The 22421-nt window shown below is 49.0% G+C and overlaps 12 protein-coding genes across 12 annotated transcripts; 8 read left to right on the plus strand and 4 right to left on the minus strand.

Annotated features, from left to right (window-relative positions):
- Positions 1–850: 850 nt before the first annotated feature.
- On the minus strand, positions 851–2247 carry ACHE_70375A (uncharacterized protein; the record flags this gene model as incomplete). Its single annotated transcript, XM_043282701.1, has 6 exons — positions 851–1229; positions 1285–1446; positions 1495–1551; positions 1603–1933; positions 1995–2141; positions 2205–2247. The coding sequence occupies 6 exons, from the start codon at positions 2245–2247 to the stop codon at positions 851–853; spliced, it is 1119 nt and encodes a 372-aa protein (XP_043140054.1).
- A 400-nt stretch (positions 2248–2647) lies between these two features.
- Positions 2648–3416, minus strand: ACHE_70376A (uncharacterized protein; the record flags this gene model as incomplete). Its single annotated transcript, XM_043282702.1, has 4 exons — positions 2648–2967; positions 3030–3087; positions 3152–3284; positions 3346–3416. 4 exons carry the CDS (start codon positions 3414–3416, stop codon positions 2648–2650), a joined length of 582 nt encoding a protein of 193 aa, XP_043140055.1.
- Positions 3417–3892: 476 nt separating this feature from the next.
- On the minus strand, positions 3893–5257 carry ACHE_70377A (uncharacterized protein; the record flags this gene model as incomplete). The annotated part of the gene is made up of 2 exons (XM_043282703.1): positions 3893–5057; positions 5127–5257. 2 exons carry the CDS (start codon positions 5255–5257, stop codon positions 3893–3895), a joined length of 1296 nt encoding a protein of 431 aa, XP_043140056.1.
- Positions 5258–5518: 261 nt separating this feature from the next.
- On the plus strand, positions 5519–6459 carry ACHE_70378S (uncharacterized protein; the record flags this gene model as incomplete). The annotated part of the gene is made up of 2 exons (XM_043282704.1): positions 5519–5743; positions 5815–6459. The coding sequence occupies 2 exons, from the start codon at positions 5519–5521 to the stop codon at positions 6457–6459; spliced, it is 870 nt and encodes a 289-aa protein (XP_043140057.1).
- Positions 6460–6695: 236 nt separating this feature from the next.
- Positions 6696–7568, minus strand: RPS9 (40S ribosomal protein uS4; the record flags this gene model as incomplete). The annotated part of the gene is made up of 5 exons (XM_043282705.1): positions 6696–7107; positions 7166–7264; positions 7344–7362; positions 7448–7485; positions 7555–7568. 5 exons carry the CDS (start codon positions 7566–7568, stop codon positions 6696–6698), a joined length of 582 nt encoding a protein of 193 aa, XP_043140058.1.
- A 266-nt stretch (positions 7569–7834) lies between these two features.
- ACHE_70380S (60S ribosomal protein eL21) lies at positions 7835–8584 on the plus strand (the record flags this gene model as incomplete). The annotated part of the gene is made up of 4 exons (XM_043282706.1): positions 7835–7870; positions 7976–8043; positions 8123–8170; positions 8260–8584. 4 exons carry the CDS (start codon positions 7835–7837, stop codon positions 8582–8584), a joined length of 477 nt encoding a protein of 158 aa, XP_043140059.1.
- Positions 8585–9477: 893 nt separating this feature from the next.
- On the plus strand, positions 9478–10774 carry ACHE_70381S (putative mitochondrial carrier protein (Rim2); the record flags this gene model as incomplete). The annotated part of the gene is made up of 3 exons (XM_043282707.1): positions 9478–9665; positions 9727–10674; positions 10735–10774. 3 exons carry the CDS (start codon positions 9478–9480, stop codon positions 10772–10774), a joined length of 1176 nt encoding a protein of 391 aa, XP_043140060.1.
- A 1983-nt stretch (positions 10775–12757) lies between these two features.
- Positions 12758–12973, plus strand: ACHE_70382S (uncharacterized protein; the record flags this gene model as incomplete). The annotated part of the gene is made up of 1 exon (XM_043282709.1): positions 12758–12973. The coding sequence occupies one exon, from the start codon at positions 12758–12760 to the stop codon at positions 12971–12973; it is 216 nt and encodes a 71-aa protein (XP_043140061.1).
- A 3254-nt stretch (positions 12974–16227) lies between these two features.
- On the plus strand, positions 16228–17193 carry ACHE_70383S (putative C2H2 zinc finger domain protein; the record flags this gene model as incomplete). The annotated part of the gene is made up of 1 exon (XM_043282710.1): positions 16228–17193. One exon carries the CDS (start codon positions 16228–16230, stop codon positions 17191–17193), a length of 966 nt encoding a protein of 321 aa, XP_043140062.1.
- Positions 17194–18757: 1564 nt separating this feature from the next.
- On the plus strand, positions 18758–19057 carry ACHE_70384S (uncharacterized protein; the record flags this gene model as incomplete). The annotated part of the gene is made up of 1 exon (XM_043282711.1): positions 18758–19057. The coding sequence occupies one exon, from the start codon at positions 18758–18760 to the stop codon at positions 19055–19057; it is 300 nt and encodes a 99-aa protein (XP_043140063.1).
- A 251-nt stretch (positions 19058–19308) lies between these two features.
- Positions 19309–19929, plus strand: ACHE_70385S (uncharacterized protein; the record flags this gene model as incomplete). The annotated part of the gene is made up of 2 exons (XM_043282712.1): positions 19309–19539; positions 19606–19929. The coding sequence occupies 2 exons, from the start codon at positions 19309–19311 to the stop codon at positions 19927–19929; spliced, it is 555 nt and encodes a 184-aa protein (XP_043140064.1).
- A 133-nt stretch (positions 19930–20062) lies between these two features.
- On the plus strand, positions 20063–21998 carry ACHE_70386S (uncharacterized protein; the record flags this gene model as incomplete). The annotated part of the gene is made up of 3 exons (XM_043282713.1): positions 20063–20781; positions 20838–21402; positions 21666–21998. 3 exons carry the CDS (start codon positions 20063–20065, stop codon positions 21996–21998), a joined length of 1617 nt encoding a protein of 538 aa, XP_043140065.1.
- Between the last annotated feature and the right edge of the window lie 423 nt (positions 21999–22421).

The following is a 22421-nucleotide window of genomic DNA, read 5'->3' on the forward strand; positions in this document are numbered from 1 at the left end:
GTTCTGTTGTCTCTTGCTCTGCTATTATCATGTCTGAAGAAATGATGAGATGCACAACAACAAAGCGATCTGTCTATCCATTGCCGTTAATTTTTTCCCTTTTTTTTTTCTCTTTCGAATTTTTTCCCTCCGGTCCTCAGCTCAGGGGCTCGACCTTTGCTTTCCCCCCGAACCGCGGCGTGTGGTTGGTTGCGCTAGACTTAGTGACCGTATTTAGACTCGGAGGAGCTCATTTTCAGGGGAAGCTCATCCGGAGTCGTGCTCGAACTGGACCTTTCGGAGTATGGCTCTACCAGAGGAAAGACCACCACCCACCGTATTGCACAATACGATATCCACTCTTAACGCTCATACACCGTCGTTCCTCCCCCAGATCGATCAGTGAATTCATCCCCAGCGCGCAACATTCAATAGTCCGACTCTAAAAAGTGGCCGATCTGACCTCACGTGGAGCTGACATTCTCCATACAAAGCACGGTGCCGTGGTGGCAACCCTGTATTTATTCCAAAGTACATCCGGATAGCTCAACGTACTTTGTTTCCGGTGTCCGTATCTTTGTGTGGCCTGACTCTTTCCTTATTGGGCTGTATTGGTATCACGTGGTGGTTCACTCGATGAGCGCCGTTACTCCGTTCTCCATACTCCATACTCCAGAACTGGTGATTATTCATGATTCAGTCAGTCAGGCACTGCTCAATGCTGAAAAGGACATCATTTGAAACTCTATTCCGACGAATACTAATCTCCAGGACACGCACCGCCGATATGGATCGTCTTCAAGCTGCAGGCAATCTGAACCCCACATGAGAACAGCTATTGCGGGGCATTATCCATGCGCAACATCAATCATCAATCATCAAACGCCCCCTTCGCATCAGGCACTCCCTCTCCTTCGTGCCATGACCGAAACGGCAAAACAACGCACGGATGCGACGGACACACCTCCTCCCTCTCCAAATGCTTAAACTTCGGTCCATTCGGTCCTGCCGCCCACTTCTTCTGCCCAAACAACTCTGGGCCCCCCGGCAGCGCATCATCCCCCCATTGTCCGTTATAATACAGCCAGTTCACCGGGAAGCTTGGGTCGTATGCCTGGAAAGTCTTTGTGGCAGGTTCATAGCTGTATGCGTATGCGGACTTGGTGGGGTCCCAGAGGATGCCGCGGTCGGTTTTGTCGACTAGGAAGCCGGCGGGAAGGTTGAGTCCGGGGATTGTGTGGTCGTGGTTGCTGTGGAGAATATCCTGTCAGTTGAGGTCGGGATCCTCAATGAAGGAGGACTAACCCGGGAGTGGAATAAGTGGCATGGGTGCCATTTCCGGAGTAGCCGAGGGGCCTCTTTCCTTGTTTCTCTGTGGCGTCGTAGGTGAATGCTTGTCCACTGGCGTGCTGGCTGTACCAGATTGCCTCTGGAGTTGCGTTTTGGAAGCGAATCATGTTGTGTTCCCTGAAATATCAGCGTGGAAATTTCCAGGTAGGATTCGTCTCGACTAACCAATCTCCTATGTGGTTACCAAACTCCATTCCCAGAACCGTGTTTCCCTCATTGTACCTGGACTGGTGAGTTGCAATCCAACGCACCTCTTAAACCTGGGTAACTGACGCATAAAAGTAAAAGTAGAACGCATCAAGTGTGCCATTCCCATGATCACGAGTGATAACCACTGACGAAACAGCATCCCCAGTGTTATTGTTCTGATCGAAAGTATCGCCATACAACCACGCCGGCTGCGGATCAGCATCGATGCCTTCCTTCGACGTCAAGAAGACGCTGGTGTTTCCGTGCTCGTTGAGACTGTCCAGGTTGCTAAGCGTTACCGGCGCGGGAAGGTCTTGCACGGCCGTCCAGTTAATCATGGGCGTGGTATGAACGAGCTGCTGGGCAATATCGGAGGGTCTATAGGGATCTTGACTATGGAGCCAGATGAGAGGTGCTAGATCTATCAGAAATGAACAAGCCTTTAGGTTCTGGGTAGGTACTGAGTAAGTACTGACCGTATTCGAGGACATAGCTTGGGATTGGCGTCACAGATAGGTCTGTAGGAGGCGTATTGCCTGACAGAACACCAGAGACAAACATGAGAGATTTCAGAGCCAACTGCATCGTGGTCAGATACATTGAAAAATTGCTCTGTTGCGACCCTGTCCAAAATTAATTCTCGGGGTCAGCCTTATATAAAATCCATGCTACAAGAAAATACATACCAAACACCCCCAGAAGCCCATCAGTAGCACCGAATAAATCCATCTTGTGACCATTCACGAATACCAGACTGTCCTTGGTCGAATGAAATCAATCACAATCCAACTGCAACCCCGTGCAAGGAACAAGCGCTCTGAATCGCGGTTTTGGCAGGGAAGATCATAAAGTTCGTCTGCATGGGCTAGGGACGCATGCTTGTTGCTTATTGGATGCGGATAATGGGATCAGCAATCATGTTTCTCTTTCCCCGGTGGTGGTGGTACAGGCGTAATGTGATTGGGAAGGAGCGATTCTTGCGCAGGTCCCGTGATGTCAGTCTAGTTGTATGGGGTTAGGGCATGACCAAGTCAACATTCACGTGCATTTGACACTTGGTGCCACCCATCTAATCAATCTATCAATCAATCAATCTACTAGCCCTGTCCCTGCACAATATTTACCGTACTCATAACCTCCCCTCAACAGCTTTCTTTTCCCACTCCCTCTCCTCTTCTTCCCTCTTCTCTCTCTCCTTCATCAACTTAAACACTCTTAAATCCAACGGAATCCTCTCCCCCAACCACGTCGCTCTTTGCGTATGATTCCTTTCCTCCTCCGAATCAGCCGTATTCGGATGTAGCAGAGCACTCAGCGGACCGCGATTGATCACCAGCCATGGGATGAAAGCGCCGAATTGCGCGGGCGTGAAAAGGTTAACTTCGAACATGGCGACGGGATGAGGGCCTACGGGGCGGTCGAAGAAGGTGTAGATACGGAGTTCGGGGACTGTGGATGGTTAGTAGGTGGATCGGATTTGATTGGGATGTTGGGGGACGTGTAGTGCTTACATTCCCGGCGGATTCGTTCCCAGAGAGCTCTTGCGTAGGTTACTTGGTCTGGGTTGTTCTTCAATTGTTTAGTCTCTTTCAATCAACTGGTACGTCAATATTAACCAGCGCTTATGACAAACCTGAAAATGATAGATGTGAATATCAAACCCTCCCCGTCGTCCCTTAGACAAAGGATCCGGGAATTCCTCATACGCCTTACTCAAGATCCCATGTTGCGGATTCTTGAAAGACTTTCCGTCATCGTTTCTCTCTCTGCACCATAGTGTCAACACATGTTTTGTTCTTTTATTTGCGCTCATACAATGTCGCTTACTCCGGGAGTGGTTCGAGATTCTCATACCCCTCCAATGGTGAGGGGTATGTGTATGCGAATTGGTCTGTCATTGCAAGATGGCTGGTATCTATGCAATGTGTTTTCAAAGAGGTGAATATCTGCTGGGACAACGAACAATTCAAATTCCTATCAAGTCGCGCGTGATGGAATGGTTCGATGCCAAAATATATTTGTGCCTGGCGATGCCCAGAGGAGTAACTAGAACAAACCACGCTAGCAATTATTGATAATCTACCCCCCGGTAGTCACGAATCAGATAACCATCAATCCCTTCAATTGCTGCTTTTATTATCACATCAATATCTGAATTAGTGATCTCAACGCTGGATTTCCGCGCTCTGACTAACGTGCGGAACTGCGCGCAATCTATAGCTTGGCGGTGATTGGTGATGGTGCCATTGTCGAGTGTCATCACTCAATGTTGGAGGAGGGACGCTGAAGGATTGAGATGATAATGTTGGTGTATGAGTGCTCTATGCTATGCAAATCCCAAGGACCTGAACTCCATGATCCACCAACAAGAAGTCTACCAAGACGCCCTAACATCAACATGCCCATCCTCATCAAAAACCTTTCCCCGATCCCATTCACGTCCCTCGCCCTTCTTCGACCATTTCACGTCCTCAATATGGCCCTCCATATCCCCTCCCGTAAAAGCAGCGTTGTTCTTCCACCGGTCCACCGTAGACTCGCTGAACCCAGCCTGCCGTAACCTCTCCTCTCCCTTTTGTTTCCAGCGGGCTCGGTCCCGGAGGGCCTCGAGGGCGAGTTCCCAGTCATCGTCTTCGGTCATGAGTCCTGCTACTGGACGACGCGTAGATCTATTTCCGGAAGATGGGTCATCGTCGTCCGGTTGGACGTCAAGTGTTGGATCGTAGTCCTTTGCGAAATGGGCATCGATGGTACTATGACTGGGCTTGTAGGCGCCTCGCCCGCGAGAGCGCATAGGCGCTGTACCATCGTCTCTTTGTGGCAGCGGTCCTACTAGGTCCTCCAATGGATCTGAGTCGTGATCTGATGCCTGGTTCCGGTCTGTTGTCGTTGGCGAAGATCTTCTCGGATGTTGGCTGGACCTGTGAGTAGACCGATGCTCAAGCGAGCTGCGATGTTCATTTCGTCTATCACCGTCCTCTTTGTGTCTCCTCTTAGTGCGTTCAGGAGATCGGGATCGAGAGCGCGAAGGCGACCTAGACTGGTATGATCGTCCATGGCGCCGCCTACTACCCCGGGAATCACGTTCCTGTCCATCTCGCGGAGACCGGCTTCTCGAGCGAGAATACGATCGACGCCGTCTCGAGTAATCGCGCTCATCGTCACGATCTCTCCGTCGATACTTGGTCCGCTCATACTCCGACTCATGCCTCCGCCTGTGTCTTCGCGCGCGAGCTCCATCCCTATCTTCTGATGCAGACCAACTCCTATGTCTCCTCCGATGTGATCGATGTCCTCTTTGACGGTCGTCCCTCCTCTCTCGCTCACCGTTCCGACCGCCAGATTCACGCTGGTCCTGGTCACGGTGTCTTCTAGTATCGCGCGATGTCGAAGAAGCAGCCTGCTGCTCCCGTAACTGGCGCATTCGCTCCCTGGCATCCCTCTCCTCTTTTCGCTTCAGCGCTGCATTATGATTATCCGTTTCTCGGATGATGTGTCGTAGAAATCGTGTATTTGGTTTCGGGGCTGCACCTGACGGTCTGTCGCATAAGTTATCCGGCCATTAGCACTCTGAACACCAATCTAGATGTAAGAAGAAAACAACGAACTTCTTAGGCATGTATGCCCCTAATCCCTCCAATGCGTACCTCTTGGAATTATCCCGTGCTTCGGTTGCAAGGACTTGCGCGACGTAGTCGTCGTCGCTGAGATCGCCAATCGCTCCTGGTCTGGGAGGCATAATCAGGAGGGGTCGCACTGAAGCGCGACAACAAATGAGTTCAGACGCCAGCAATATTCAAGATTAGAGGAAGTAGTATGACAAGGAACAGAGATCAGAGATATCAATGCCCAAGATTGACAGAAGTCACCGCCCGCCGAAGCGGAGCAATTTCATCGATCGGCAGGCGGCGATAGAGATCAATTTATTTACCTCCGCATCCCACGCGTTACCAACAACCATACTCAGATATACTACATACATTGGGATGATTACAACAATATGACAGAGCCGAACGCATCCGAAGCACTAAGCCACCTCCAAAGTCTCGAAAACGAACACGGCGACATCAAAACACACCTCTCCATCCTCCGCATCAGCGAACCCATTTCGTTAGAATCGGAGACTGAGAGTCAGGAACGGTCTCCCTCGAAGCGTGGCTCCGATGTTTCTGCTCTCGATAATCCCACGCCGTCTTCGTTGGAGGCTGATTTGACACATTACAAGGTACGGGATTGAACTGGTCGGCGTGCCCTGTACGATTGAAGTAATGGACGCTGATAGACATCTCTGCACAGGAACTCTTCTCCAAACTACGCTTTTCCTACGTCGAACAAGTCACAAAAGAAAAATTCCTCCGCGCAATCGTAGGCGACCCGCCCCTCGTCGTCGACAACAATGAGAACCTCAGACTCGAAACCCAACTCGCAGAAGTGAAGGCAGAGCTCAAAGCGCGCAAAGAAGATGTCCGGGTGATGATCGAAGAAATGGAGAAGAAGGGCAGAGATCTCGCAGCGCGTTACAAACACATCCAATTACAAGGGACCCAACTCTCCGAACTTCCCGAATCCATCGCGAATATCGAGTCTACTATCGCAGGGCTACGCGCGAAACAGGTTGCCAATATGGACGATGCATCGTCGTCGCAGAGACTTCCTCTTCCTGCGACGTTGTCACTCTTAGCTGAGCGGGAGGCTGAACTTGCGGCGCTTAATCGTCAGTTGGCTACGGTGCAGAATGCTTTGCCTAGGAAGACACGGGAGGCTGAGGCTATTGAGCGCGAATTGGGTGTGCTCGAGAGACGGAAGACAGAAGAAATTGCGCAGGCCAGAGAAGCTCAGCGGAAGAAGCAGCAGGGAGAAAGCGACGGTCTTGAGGAAATGGGACGGTGGTATAGAGGGGCGGAAGAGACATTGAAGAAGATCGTGGGTGTCAGGGAGTAGAGATCTTTTATGCTGTTCTGTATGATTTACGATGGGGATGGCGTTTTAGGGATTGGCTAGGGCGTTGTGTATATAGACGTATATGAAGTTATGGACATGAATTAGGGTCTCGAATGATACTTTTTATTCGTTTATCGTATGATCGTACAACATGAAACGCTATGCTGCAGTCACAATGGAACCCCGTTTTTTGAAGATCTAAATTAAAACCCGTCCATACTCCTAGTTTTAATAATCTACTCCTCGTCCTCCTCACCACCGTCTTCACCACCACCCTCAGCAGCGCGGGCCTTCTTGCGCTGGACACGGCCAGGGCGGCCACCACCGTAGGGCGAGGTAAGGGCGAAGTCGATGTGCTTCTGGGAGTCAAGGCGGACCATGTAGGAGGGAACGTTGACGATCTGCTTGCCAACACGGATGTGACGCTGCTTGATCAGGACACGGGCATGGTGGATGGACTTGGCGAGACCGAGCTTGTAGACACAGGTCTGGAGACGGCGCTCCAAGAAGTCTTCAATGCGGAGGGCAAGAACGTAATCGAGCTTCATGCGCGACTCGTCAAGCACACCGATACGGACCAGACGGCGAATCAGGGCATTGCCTTCGAACAGACGCTTGGGGTCCTTCTCGTCGAGGGTGAGGAGCTCACTATGTGAATTAGTTAGAATCCACCGATTTTCCCCATCGAATACTCAGGATCGCATACCGAGCAGCACGACGGATCTTGGACAGGGTGAGCTGGACACGCCACACCTCACGCTTGTTGCGCAGGCCGTACTCGCCGACAACCTTCAGTTCCGAGTCACTATTGAAAGATAGTTAGGCAACTGAACACACGACATAAACAGAAGCACGCTTCTGATTAGTGGCCGGAGAGTACTAACAGACGAGCCGACTCGAAAGCTGTAGCAAGTCAGTATTCACATGTTCTCACAATTGGAAATTTCTTCTCCATGATGATTTCCGTATAATTTCAAGGAGTACTTACGACGACGAGGGACCTTGTAGGTCTTGGAGTAGACGCGACTGTATTTCACATAGCAGTTAGAATCGACGCGACATGAGCAATCGAGTCCACGATGGCAGGAAACTCACGGGACGGGGGCCATGGCTGCAAAAGGCGGGTTGTCGTGAAGTTGTCGAACACTACCAAGCTGCTCGGAATTCGCAAAGACAGAGAAGTTGAAGATGTCGTTTTCGCCGGGTGGGACTAAGCGAGCGAGAGTGGATCCCGATGCGGCTTAGCGCAAGGGCTAGGGCTACAATGGCGGAGGACCGCGCACTAAGCAATCCCGAAGTCTACCACCGCTTGGTGCGGAAGAAGGCACTTTTTCGTTGTCGACAACTAACTCCAGCATCACCATAACCGCCGACAATGGGTCACTCGCACGGTTTGAGACGCGGCACCCGGGTATGTTGCTCTTGCTTTTCGATGTCGATTTTTTTTCTACGACGAATTTGCGATCGTGTTCATGGCGTGGGAGAATGGCGCATGCTGACAGATTGGGAATAATAGTATGCCTTCGCTCGTAACTTCAAGGAGCATGGCCAGATTCGCCTGTCGACCTACCTGAAGACCTACCGGTACGAAGAAGAAATCCCGGCTTTAATGCGATATCGAAATACGTATTTAAGGGCAAAGAATCTAACGATGAGTGTATAGGGTCGGCGACATTGTCGACATCCACGTCAACGGTGCCGTCCAGCAGGGGTCAGTACAATCTCCTTCCGCTGCATTCGAGTTTTGGAATTCTGCGATGCTTTGAAGGAATGCAATAACTGAGACGAATATGCAAACAGTATGCCCCACAAGGTCTTCAACGGTAAGACCGGTGTCGTCTACAACGTGACCAAGTCGTCCGTCGGTGTCCTCCTCTACAAGATCGTCGACAACCGCTACATCGAGAAGCGCGTCAACGTCCGCATTGAGCACGTCAAGCACTCCCGCTCCCGTGAGGACTTCATCAAGCGTGTCAAGGAGAACGCCGAGAAGAAGCGCCAGGCCAAGGAGCAGGGTGTCCACCTCCACTTGAAGCGCCAGCCCGCCCAGCCCCGTGAGGCTCACACCGTCGAGGGTGCCACCCCCGAGACCATCGCCCCTGTTGCTTACGACACTCACATTTAAACGAATGGATTCGGTCGACGCGGTTTGGTGTTTCTGGGTTTTCTCCATCTATGGGTGGATTTGCATTCAACGAAGCGGAATATTATAAAAAATATTATAGGGTTTTTCGTTGTTCCAGCACATGTAAGGCTTGTGCATAGATTCCCTTGAATGAGAAAAAAAGAAAAATTCTCAATTTCTTCTTGTTTCAACTGCCTGGCCGCATCGATTTGGACCAATTCCTTGGATGATTACGGATATCGTGCAGCTCCTACATACAGATGAGGAACCAAAAAGCACTTTGAAAGTCATGATAATGATGGGATACTGGATCAAGACCGGAAGTGAAACACGGCGTCCGGTCAAACCATGCCGCCATGTAGTCGTAGAAGTCTAGACCCGCACGCTATCTACTATTTGGGATTCGACACTACCACTACGAGTGCAATTTCTCCGTACATGCCGGGGCTTCACTGTACTACGCACGTAGGGCTCATGACGTTGAGACAATCCGTCCATGGTGTACAGGGATTCTTACAGCATCGATTTAGAAGACGGAATATACATATCAAATGCTAATGCCAGTGCAATTACATCAGGAATGCATTATTTGGCTCTTATATCCTGCAGCTTTTGATGCCCTGCTCTGCCAGTGATTTCCAATCAACAGTGGCAGACAGGTCCGTTCCGGACTCCGCAAAATAATCGCCGCCGAGATTCAATTTTTCTTCCTTCGATACTACTCTGTTTCTATTTTCTTTCTATTGCTTGTACACGTGTATTGAGGACTTGATTGCAAAGCGTAACTACGCATTTCCTACTTCGAATACGCACCTGTCTTTTGTCTTTCCTCGCCCTAGACCGCGCCGATCGGAGCCGCCCTCGACTGGTACATCAACATCCAGTCCTCGTTAATGTCTCTCCCAGCTAACCCCAACACCGGCACATCGCAGGCGTATCTGGCAACCGGGAATCAGTCGCCGCAGATTGGGAATGATAAATTAGTACAATCAAGAGAAACCGGCAATGTGGTGCCCCAGCGCGTGCGGCCAGATGAGGCCGAGACAAAACCAAAGCCATTTGCACATTTCGTCGCAGGAGGGTATGTTCTTAAGCTTTTCCCTTCTTGATTGTTGACTAGTACTAAGTCTTACGTTCCACAGACTCGGTGGTATGACTTCCGCGACGCTCACCTCGCCGCTCGATGTCCTGAAAACCCGTCTACAATCCGACTTCTACCAAGCACAACTACAAGCCCTTCGCGCTTCCCACCCCGTACCGCCATCCTCATCGATCACCGCACTCCCTCGGTTAGCGATTCTACATTTCAGCGAGACATTCCAGATCCTCCGCTCGATACATGTCCACGAAGGGTGGCGCGCTCTGTTCAAGGGCTTAGGCCCGAATTTGATCGGTGTTGTTCCAGCCCGTGCTATCAACTTCGCCGTATATGGAAACGGAAAGCGCATTATAAGCGATTACTATGACTACCGGGATGCGAAGGAGACGCCCGTTGGGGTACATTTAACAGCGGCCGCAGCGGCGGGGATTGCCACCGGAACAGCGACAAATCCGATCTGGCTCGTGAAAACACGGTTACAACTCGACAAGTCGAATTCAGAAGCCGGAAAGGGACGACAATATAAGAACAGCTGGGATTGTATCAAGCAGACGGTCCGCCACGAGGGTATCCGGGGTCTGTACAAGGGTCTTTCAGCGTCCTATCTGGGCGTGACAGAATCGACGCTACAATGGGTTATGTACGAGCAAATGAAGATGTTTCTCGGACGCAGGGAGGAGGAGAAATTGGTCAATCCGAACCATGAGTACGGATACTGGGATACCGTGGAGTTATGGGGAGGCCGGATCGCCTCTGCTGGTATGGCCAAGTTGGTCGCTGCGGCGCTCACATACCCGCATGAGGTTGTCCGGACAAGGTTGAGGCAGGCCCCTACCGTCTCGACCGCGGAGGGTAAGGTTGAGATGAAGTATACCGGGCTCGTGCAGTGCTTCAAGACGGTATGGAAGGAGGAGGGTATGGTTGGATTGTATGGTGGTCTGACGCCACACTTGCTTCGTGTGGTTCCATCTGCTGCCATTATGTTTGGAATGTGAGTATCTCGGTTTGTTTTTGTGTGTGCCGTTAAGATAAGGTTACTGACAGGTCACAGGTATGAATTGCTTTTGCGCGCGTTTGGGGCGACGTCTTAACGACTTTGCGTGACACGACCCTCTAAATGCCCGAAAAGAGAAAAAGGAAAATGAACCATTTCCACCGTTTTATTTAGCGACATATCTGTATTATATTACCTACCTCTTCGTCCGGACAAGCTGTGCGCATTGAACCTTGGGAAGTCGCATAGTCAGCCATAGGTCTTGCTTATTTTGAAAACCTTCCTCTACGATAAAACAACTGAATGACCGTTTATGTACCGCTGGAATCTAGAATCAGCTACGATTACACCGCAATGGATAATTGCTCGAATAGACCATTCCAGACGTGTATATACGTTGGGCATCATTGAATCCTCAATCCTCATGTGTCTGACATCGAAGGTCTAGACGATGACATCAACCACCTTATCATGTCCACGAGAGTACAAACATCAAGCCCAATATGACCATGGCTGTGCAGTCCCCAAGTCCCTACACCGCTTCTCAGACCAGTGCACTTGCACTGCCTCAAACCCTCAATACTTGGGCACTGGGTAAACTACTAGTACTTGTTGGCGGGGTGCGCAGAAGTACCTAGAGAGCATATCAATATCATTGTGGCTTGTAAATACAGCTCTCAAGGAATGACATTGTTATTGTTGATCGTCAGTAGTCAATCGAGGTTTTCCCGAAAAGAATACGTTTATCGTAGGAGTCCAGAATATTCACTCTCACATTTCGCATTTACCAGAAAGAGAAAGCAAAAAAAAAAAAAAAACAGACCCATCTGTTCTGGTTTGATACTGTGCACCATGCTTCTCTGTGCGACATAGTCGCATATCCTAGTATGCCGGCTGTCCGTATATCCCTGTTCGTCTCAAGTATTCTGGATGGTATAGAAGATTGATGGAGCCTACTTTGACTGCACAACGTATTCTAATAGTATGGATGTCACTAAGTTTGCTACTATTGATGTTTATGATAAAGATAGATACATAGGTAGTGAATAGATAGATGCGAGGGGACGATAGCGGAAGGAATATTGGATCTTCATCTTAATATCTTTCGTACATCAATTGCATTATAAAGAGTAGATTACGGGAAGTTAATCGGTGCGAAATGATCGTAGGTTTTCCTTGGTTTCATAAAGTATATACATTCGTTGCAGGCATTGCAGGACTATTGGTACAAACTATATATCGAATGGATCAGCGTACACTGCAACTACCAAACGGAGAAAAATAACAAAATAAGATAGAGAAAGAGAATCCCTGCACATCGCCATTGCTCTTTAATTTCCCTGTAATTGCCCATCAACAAGGTTTGAAGTGAGGCGAGCGAGCCCATTTCGTTGACGAGGCTACCGGAATGGTCTGGACGGGCAAACAAATCACCGGATGAACGCCCGCTGGAACAGGGAAAATAGAAATAGAAAGACAGAGAGAGATTAATCCTGGGATCCTTTTATCGAACTTTCTAGTAATCTCTGGTGCCTGACTCCATCAGATGTCACGCTCCCAGAGTCTGTGCCTGGCTCTAGCAACTAACGAAGATCAGTGGAGTGGGACATCCGTGACGAGATGACGGACTATGGAGTACTGCTTGCTACGGACTCATTCTCCAGAGTACAGCCACCATATTGCGCCTCAGGAAGTTTGCCAAAGTCTGTATAGCATGGCACCAAGGCAAAATGACCATAACCCTGGGCATCCTACTCAAACCATAGTCGGGCAAAACTGGCAGTAGCCGTCACCTTACTTCACCACTTTGCCTTGAGGATTTCAGGCACTGCAGAGTTTGAATGCGCTTTTCTAATGACATCCTCATTTTGCCCCGTTGGATCATATATAAAGGTACTCGGTCGTCTTCCAGTCTCATCCAGTCCTCCAGACATACTCCTCCTCACCATTGCTCCTTGGCCGATCGTGCTTCCTCCAATCATCTATATCTCGCTGCACAAGTCATAGATTGTGTGCGTGTGCGTCTGCGTGTTCTTGCTTCACTACGAACTTCTCCAGAGGCTTTACAATACAACCCAAGATGAATCCCGATTTCCAACACATCGGTGGTTGGGTCAACGGCAACACCAAGCGTGACTCCAAGCGCGAAATTACATCCCCCGCCGACCCCAGGGCTCCAGAAATGCCCCAGCAGTCGCCGTCGTCGAAAAACAGATCCCACATGATGGATCGCTTTATAGAAGAGGGTCCAAAAGAGACGCCATGGTCGTCGGCCAAGATGGGCAGCAAACCGTGATACACATCTTGCGACGATTGCTCCATCAACCCTTCATCCTCTTGCGTACTTGACAGTTATTACCATTTGACATCTTCAGCATACAACATGGGCGCAATAATGATATACTCGGTTTCGGTTTTCGACGATGGGTTTGGGCGTTGGACAGGGATACTTCGGTCTTGGGTAATAATATTGGGAATTGGGACGAGCGAGCACTGTGATTCTTCGGTTTCGGTTTATCAATGATTTCTCTTTCTACAAGTAATGGCTATCGATGCAAATATAGACTATGTCAGCTGCTGCATTTTGAGACCTGGGGGTTCTGGAACATGAACTTCCACCTATGGTTTTCCTTGATCGACTTGAGAGTCAATATCAACCTGACAGATAATCCTCGAGCTGAGCAGTATAATCGAACATTCTCTGCACTCTGTACAGGGGTACCTGCGTCTGTATGTAAACTTAGCAGAAGCGAGCATAATAACCAGCGAACTCGTCCATTCTTTGTCCGAAATGCAGAGGAGATCGTTAGATCTTCTTGAATAATATGCCGACTCTGGAAGAAAACACCGGCGGGGAAGCATGCTTTCTTTTTCTTCTATTGTCCGAGATGCTAAAGTACATGGTTCGCATACGATTATGTAGGCAACGACCCACACCGTTCAGCTGCATAATCGATCGTCTTGGCACCTAGATTGTGCCTTACGCGCGGTCACTGAATCATTGATTTATTGATTTCTGACATTTGTTGAGCCCTCTGTCTCTCTCAATCTCACGTATGAAAGAAAAAGGAGTAGACAGTAACAAGCCATACGTTCATTGAAGCCAGACAGCTCTGAAATTAGGTTCGGCACTACCCCTGTAGTTAGTGACTGATTGGGAATAGTGGCCGCCGCTGATAAGATGAGTGATGTGGGGAAATACTGTACTGTTGTACTGTATTAAACCGTTCCATCAGGCATCTATTACATTCGCTCTGATTGGTGGTAGGAATAGTTGGGTGAATTAGATAGTGTGATTCGTCCAGGATGTCTGAGGGATCCCACCAGAGTCACGAGGTAGTATGATAAATACGCGTCATACGGTCATACGGTAAAGTACAAGTAAATGAATAATGTGGTGCAGTTGAGTCACAAGTAGCTCTTTCCTTGTGCAAGCCCTCTATCAATTGCCGTTCATGGCGTACCAACTTTCCACAAACCTCTGTGCATTGAGATACACAGTCAGCCCCAATCCATACTCAATACAAGCAAATCTCCGGTTCAGACGGGCCGTTACCCGCTAAAAGGACCGTGAACGGGGAACGGCGTCCTCCGATACTCTAAAATCCATTTTCTTCGCCAGATACCCTCCATACAACCACCGCATCCTTTTGTGAGCTTTTGCCCAAAATCCCCAATCCACCAGCCCGTGTCGTCGTCGTCCTCTTTGCCTCACTTTTCTGGATGTCGCTCAAGATTAACGTTTTCCACAGGTTTGCACGTGAACTTGATATCCTCGGTAGAATTTGATGACGTACTGACAATATTTGCTATTTTAGGCAATTGTTCTCTCACTGCTCCGAGCAGATATATGCGCGGGAAAATATAGGCCACTTCCAGAATCCGTTCCACGTTTGGTCGATCAGGTCTCCAGACCGTTGATCCACAGCAGAGACCCGTTGTGATTGATATGACTACTCCTCACTACTCCATACTAGCGTTCTATACTAAGAGTACGGCACGGGACAATGGCCATGGGTATATGGGGTGTTTTGCTTCCCAGACGGCACCCATAACGTGCGCCATTGACGTCAATTGCCCAGAATTACGCTACCTGAGGACAAGCTGTTAGAGAGATCGGCTAGCGACGGAGCCTGAACTTGCCCAAAAGATATGCGTGGTGAGGGTAAAAAAAGTGCAGGGCATGAGTCACGCTTCCAGAGATTCCTCCACATTAGCATTGTATTCTTCATGGAGAAAAACATTGCGGCGCAGCGAGCAAAGAGCAATTAAGCTCTCGCCGTAGCGTCTCTCTCTTGTCAACCAGATGCTTGTATTAGCTCATTCCAGCGGGTCTGGCTGTCAGCTCCCCCAGTAATTGAGCTTACATAGTGACCCTTTGAGTATAGTTCATCTAGCGGACGATCCTTTTCGGCGAGGAAACGGCGTTATTCCGCCCTAATCATTAAGAGGATTCAGCCAAGGTCTCCGGGTTAAGGTGCCAGTGCCTCACAATGAGCCCGATGCCCTTTGACCAGCTGGTAATTACAGGTGTTTTTTTTGTTCCCTCCTGATTACCCTTCACTGCCACCAGCTAGGATGATACAACGTATGTGTTCCGGTATTGAGCTGAGGAGGCTGTGATGAGCGGAGCATATAAATATCGGCCCTGCGCTGTTTAGATTCTCACTCATCTCATACTCTTTCCTCTTATTCTTTCTTATGCTCTCTTGCTATAAATTCATTCGTTCCTCTTTCTCCCTCCCTCGCTTTTTTGTTTGTTAGCTGTACTAGTGACTTAATTCAGCTCTGGCTACTTTTTTCTCTTTGTACTGTTCCCACAGCCTTGTCTCTTCACCGTATTGCTTATTCTGCTTCGCATTCATCGCTTGCTCTTGCCCCCCGCTTCGCTTACATTCCTTGTTCTCAGCAACCGTCCTTCCCGCTATGGCGGCAAACCCGAAAGGCCGTTCCTCCCTCCAAATTCCTGCCGTTCCCGCCTACGACGGAAGTCGCCGGGGAAGCGATACATTTACCCTTGGATCCGACTGTGTTTCTAGTGCAGTAGATCCTCTTGCGGGGATTTCACCACTTACGTCCTCGCCTTCAGTCCCGAACTATTCGCCGTCTTCACAATTAGGCCACCTGATTTACGAGCTCCAGTTCTTCCTCGCAAGATTAAATGACTTTCCGCTCCAATACGCCGCCGACCAGGTGTATGACGTAAGAGGTCTTTTCCAAAGCGGTTTGACTATAATCGACAATACGTTCGGATCGTACACCATACCCCAGAACCCGGATCGCGTGCGGCCAGCCTCTACCACTATATCCAGCCAACAAGACCGATACCGTTGCTTGCTTTGTCCCACCGGATACCAGGTGGAATACAACACTATAGGAACTTTCAGGCGCCATGTGGAACACAAACATTGGCCTAGGTATCAATATCGTTGCCGTGGTTGTGCATACAGTTCGTACAGAAGAGACAAGGTAGTGTCGCATCAGGCGAGACCAGGCCACATCATCCCAGGAACGCTTTCCTACGGCACGCCAGGGCCTTTAAAAGTACCAATGCCGACTCCAAGGGCGTGCTGGCGTTGCTCAAAAACAGTAGGCTCCTGGAAAGAATGGTTTGAGTGCATAGCCAATCATTGTCGCATACCTTCCACGGAGAGTGATCCCTTGAGCAGGAGAGGCAGTCGTGACCATGGTAACAATGACGGCAACAACAGTGGCCGCCCAGGGGGGGGAGAAGGAAATCCACCTGGCAAAACATTTCAGGATCATGTCACAGGGGCGGGAGCGCAGTTCGATTTCTTTTCTGATACTGGCTTTTCTGGCACCGATTGCAATTATTACGGTGCTGCAGGGACTTATACCTCTAGCGGACAGACATTTGAGGATGGCACAAACTCCGATGAGTCGTCATCGGCAGGCTCTGATGCGGAAAGTCCATTTTTCTCTTTTGAGGAATCAGAGCCACGACCCATGGAATTTTTAGGTTCCGGCTTGCTCCATACCGGAGAACTACCGTCAACCGAACACCGTTCTCGACCAAACAATCGGGACCCCCATATCTCCGAAATGAAGAGGCTGTCCCGAGCGCAAACCCAATTCCCGGAGGGCATTTCTCCAGACCAGTCTCGTTCCGAACAAGCACTTGTACACAAGTCTGCAGACGCTTGCTCACCGACTGAAGCCTCGACCTCGACACATCTCGCCAAGAACGAACGGCGCCCTAAGCTGCGAGAGAAAGCAAATGTTATCAGACAATTGCTTGTGCTTCAGTCCGCTGCAGCAGCACGCTCTCGACGGGTGACCGAAGTCACCGAAGAAATCGACGTATCCCTTTTAGACCCAAAACCGAATCTTACTTGGCTCCCCAAACCTGCTACTGACCTTATCGTCCTTGAGCCTCAGTGGCTCTTGAAGCAGCTTATCGAGCCTTTCCTAGCGGAATGCGACGCGAGCGAGAAGCCATCTCCATTCTGGCTTGCTGCTTCTCGCTTTTTGGAGTCAATTGTGATTCATGAATAAAGTATGATTTCTAAGTCCCTATTTCTCTAAAAGTAGAGCTAACGTTAATTTCGTCAGGGTTGTTTCAACATCTTGTAACGAATAACGATGTGCTGTTTTCTTTTGGATATACCTGCTATGATTTTATATATTTATGTTTTTGGTTTCATGCCATGACATTCAATGCCTGTTTATGTTGGGTTAAATATTATGGATACAAATGACTGTTCATGGCTGTGGATGCATTAATTGGGTCTTTGGTGGAGCCTTTTGAATTTATCTTGCTCGGCTTGTATTTGGGTATCAATAACTATAGAACATTGCTTACAGGCTGCAAACTTGTATTGTTTGCCCTGGGGAGAAGAAGAAAAAAAAAAGAAAAAGGTTCTTGTTTTCTACCCCTCCTCTCGTACTTTGCTTACATCCTGCATTTCCCTATCATCTCTCCCTTATATAATCTTATACTTTTTCAAAATCACCAGCCTTCTCTAAAGCAAGCTCTGTGAAACCATGGAAGGCTGGTATAGCAGTCTCGACTCCAGGAATCTCGACCTAGTCAGCAATTACGCAGGAAAAGAGCTCTTCTGCTTGGAAGGCGACTCTTTGGTTCTGGAATGTCTTGACGATCCTGCGTTGGACTTTGATGGTAAAGTCGACAGACTAAGCAGGGGCTGTTATCAAATATAGACTAATAGGCATCTATATGGATTCCAGCTGCTCCATACCGTTCACATGATGGAAAGGTTCCTGTCGAAGCTGGTGTCCACAAAGTGCAACTTTCACGTTATCTTCTTCGACGGTAAGACGCAGCTCTCCTCTCCTGCTTCCTTACAAATAAGCGAAGCAAACACACGCTCATCCATGATCTTCCCAGAAAATCGAGACCTCGCTTCCCTCGCCGCATCCAAAGATGTCTATCATTCGAAATACAAGCTGGCGTGATAGGTCATCTACTAGCACCTAAAGACTTATCTCCAAAAGGAGGTTACCTCGACATCCAGGTCCACCAATTCCCCGCGGTAAACTCACGATCATGAAGTGCTACCAAATGTCTCTGAATTTGTCCACAATCAGGCCAGCAATCTGTCTGGAGACCAAACAGAGATCGCAAAATCTGGATCTGTAACGATCCAAAAGTCATTATGGCCTTGCTGCTCTCTTAACACAGTCTTCGAAGCCCATCTGGCAAGTGTCCGCGTGGCGGTCGACAACTCGCACATAGAGACCTACAAAAACGCCATACGTGACAACAGATATTCGCATAACGAAAACCCGCTTGGCCCAAAATGTCCCATTAATCCACCGCAACGGCCCTATAAAAGTGGCGCAATCCCAACATCTGGAACCAAATTCGATCTCGCGACATGGGAAAATACGCAATGAGTCTCACCAATGCCAAGGGGAATGCCCTTGAGCCACAACATATTATTTCTCCAGAACTGCGCAAGGCACAAGCAAAGGGAAAGGTTTCCACCAAGTCTTCCAAAGGAAAAAAATTTGCTGAAGAAAATGAGATGAAGACATTGGCGAGAGAGAGACATCATGGATTGCTTCCTGGAAAAACCAAGTCAAGGAAATAGAGGCCATGGTACCCCGTCTTCAGATCGAAGAGTGTCAGTCCTACATCGAGAAGCTCGACAACCGGAAAGGGGATCCTCTGGAACCCGAAGCACGACTATATCTCCTGACGCTACTTATTGTCCAATACCAAGGCTCACGCGAGACTGAAGAGCGTGTGACATTGGCAACAGAGACCTGGAACCACGCTCGAATTTTCTCAGAGAAAGTCGTCCGAATGACTCTACAATGCTACCAGGAGTTTCAAAGTCTGTGCAATAAAGTGCAAGTACTGGACGTTCCACACCCTTCGCCTACACTCTCTTAAATCGTTCTCTGTCACTTCCTTCCAGGACTGAATCAATCAAATCAGAGCAGCTAGGCGCGCCGCTCAACTTTCAGCAATTCCAGATGCTACATTGCGGACCCTTGATGGATCGTCAGACTGGCGCAAAGCCAGACGAACGGGTTCCATTTGAGCCGGATAAGTGGCAGCGTATGTCCTTGATGAGCTGGACCAAAACAACAGTCTATTTGTCGTGGCTCCAACAAGTGCTAGTAATACTTTCATCAGTTTCCATGTCATCTCAAAAGTTCTCCAGGAGGGAGGATGATACTGGAGTGTTGATCTATGTTGCGCCGACCAAAGCGTTGGTCAACCAGATTGCTGCGGAAATCCATGCACGGTTTACAAAGAAGCATCCTAGCAATTCTGGGCAGTCTGTGTGGGTAATTCATACTCGTGATATACGATTTAACGATCTGATGAAGTGTCAAGTACTGGTGACTGTTCCACATATGCTCCAAATTGTAAGTGCAGCGATATGCTCTTTTCTACTCCTTTGGACTTTATCATACAGTGACTAACTTCTGCAGATGTTATTGTCACCGGCCAATGCCAAAACGGGGGCTCCTCGGGTGAAGTGTATCGTCTTCGACGAGATCTACTCGATTGGCCAAGCCGACGATGACCTTGTATGGGAGCAGTTACTGTTGCTCGCTCCATGCCGCATCATTGCTCTTTCGGCAACAGTCGGCAACCCAACAGAGCTCGCAGACTGGATTTCTGTGACGCAGAAATCTCTAGGGATCGACTTGAAACTTGTTCAATATGGCCAACGATACTCGGATCTCGGGAAGTACTTCTCCACCCCACCAAAGAAAGATCAAGTTCCAGGGGCTTCCTCGAACGACACATAAGGAATTACTCGAATCCGAGCTTGTGCAGGGTCTGCATCACATACACCCTGTGACTAGCCTTCGTAATGAACAACGCCAGATGACTGAGGATCTTTCCCTCGAGCCTCAAGATTGCTGCGTTCTTTGGGAGACCATGGTCAAGCATTCGTCTGCTGAATTCCCTGTCCCCGAAACGCTCCGTCCAGAAAATCACATGCCTTCGTCCATCCGGAGGAGTGATGTGTTAGAGTGGGAGCGATGTCTCAAAGACCACTTAGCTACTTGGATGATAAATCCACAATCGTCCTTCAACGAAGTTCGGGCAGAGCTTGACACGAAATTCTCATCCTCCGATCGACTTCCTAAGGAAACAGCTACGATGGGAAAAGACGACATGTGCGATTCCCTCTTCCCACCCCTTGTTAACCTGCATCAGCAAAATGCATTGCCAGCGTTGCTCTTCAACTACGAGCGAATGGCCTGCGAGCAAATTACAGAGTCCGTACTCAATAAATTGTGCACTGCAGAGGGATTCTACAAGGATGACACAGCCTGGAATAGAAAAATGGCAGAGTACCAAAAGTACCAGGCATCAAAGGCAAAGAAAGCTTGTGAGGCAGGGAAACGAAAATCATCTCAGGACGACTTGAATCCAGACCCGGCTGAATATGAGCGGTATGCTTTCGATGGTTTCAATCCTGAGAGGTCGTTGGAGCAGTTCTCCTTTGCTGGGATTCGTGGGCAAGACTGGGAGGAGCTCAAGAAAGATATCCACAAGCTGAAACGATTCAATATCAACCCTGTCCTTCTTGAAGCTTTGACAAGGGGCATTGGTGTTCATCACGCAGGATTGAACAGGCGGTACTGTCATTTGTAAGTCATTGGGATTTTGTTAGATCATGTTTTACCCGCTCTAATTACTATGGCAGTGTCGAACGCCTATTCCGTCGAGGATTTCTATGCGTTGTGATAGCTACCGGAACTCTTGCGCTGGGTATCAACATGCCCTGTCCTACCGTCGTCTTCTGCAGCGACAACCCTTTCCTGACAGCCCTGAACTACCGTCAAGCATCAGGAAGAACAGGACGTCATGGCTTCGATCTTCTTGGAAATGTTATCTTCCATGGCATATCTCTTTTGGAGGAGTACCAAGTGATAAGCTCACGACTGCCAGATCTGAATGGCCATTTCCCTATCACAACCAGTTTGGTTCTGCGTCTCTGCATCCTTCTACATAACTCGGATTTATCGCCGTATGCAGTTCAAGCTATCAATTCTTTGCTTGCACAGCCAAGGTTATGGCTGGGTAGTGTGGATTCAAGGGACAAGATGTTTCATCATCTCCGGTTTTTCATCGAATATTTGCGCCGTCAGAAGCTAATGAGAAGACATGGGGAGCCCACCTATCTTGCCCGCAGCGTTGCTCATTTATACTACACCGAAAACAGCGCTTTCGTGTTCCATGCTCTCCTTCGCGAAGGATATTTCGAGACCGTATGCTGTGCCAATCGAAGGAAACACCGAACAGAAGCTGAGAACGTTGATGATCGTAATGCCGCACCTCTTCAGCCGCAAATCGCTCGGAAAAAGATATGAGAAACTTCTCAAGAACAAGGAAGACATCAAGTCTCCGTCCGCAGTCAAACTTCCTGACATCCCACCCGAAGCCGCAGAAATCATCCACAGATACAACGACGAAATCCTCAAGACATACACCGCCTATGCCTCAACATACATAGATCAACACCTGCAAATAGCCGAAACCACAGTCACTCTCGCAGGCCTTTCAGTCAGCGGAGCCGGAAACCCACCTCTCAGGCCACAGCGATGACTTCACCAGTATAAAGGATCTCTGCAAAACCGTCCGCTCCGAAGTCTTCCTCGAAGAAAGCGTCATCCCGCACTTAACCGTCTACCCAGACGGCGACATGCCACTGTTGAACGTGTACTTGTACGATTTCGTCTGCCATGGAAACCCGCAGCCGCTCGAGGTTGCGAATAACATCTTGGGGTCTGATGCGTGGTTTCTGTTGAATGATTTCTCCCTTATTCTGGCGACGATTATTGTCGCACTGGAGTCCGAGTATTGAGGAAAGAGGGGATGTTGAGGAGCTGATGGGGCCTGATGATCATGATGGCGATGACAGTGAAGAAGACGAAGCAGGTGACGTCAAGTCTGATGATGAGCAAGTCAAGAAACAACCCAATGATACCAAATAGTCGCCGTCGAAGCAGTCATCGGACAAGGCAAAGCCCAAGCCCGCTCCTATCCGGAAGTTCAATGACGACGAGGAAGATGATGACGAGTCGCCCGATAACTGGGCGATGGCAGTTGTGGTGAGAAAAGCGAACACGATGAAACTAACAATTCCGACGAGCCGGAGGAAGAGAATCTAGTGGTCTCGAAGGAGGTTCTGAAGGCGTTCAAGCAGTTGAAGGACAAGTTTGATAAGAAGTTTCACGAGATTTTTGCGTTATATGCTCATTCTGGTTTTGTATTGTATTCTTCTTGT

Source organism: Aspergillus chevalieri, chromosome 7, assembly GCF_016861735.1.
Source record: "Aspergillus chevalieri M1 DNA, chromosome 7, nearly complete sequence".
Classification (NCBI taxonomy): Eukaryota; Fungi; Ascomycota; class Eurotiomycetes; order Eurotiales; family Aspergillaceae; genus Aspergillus; species Aspergillus chevalieri.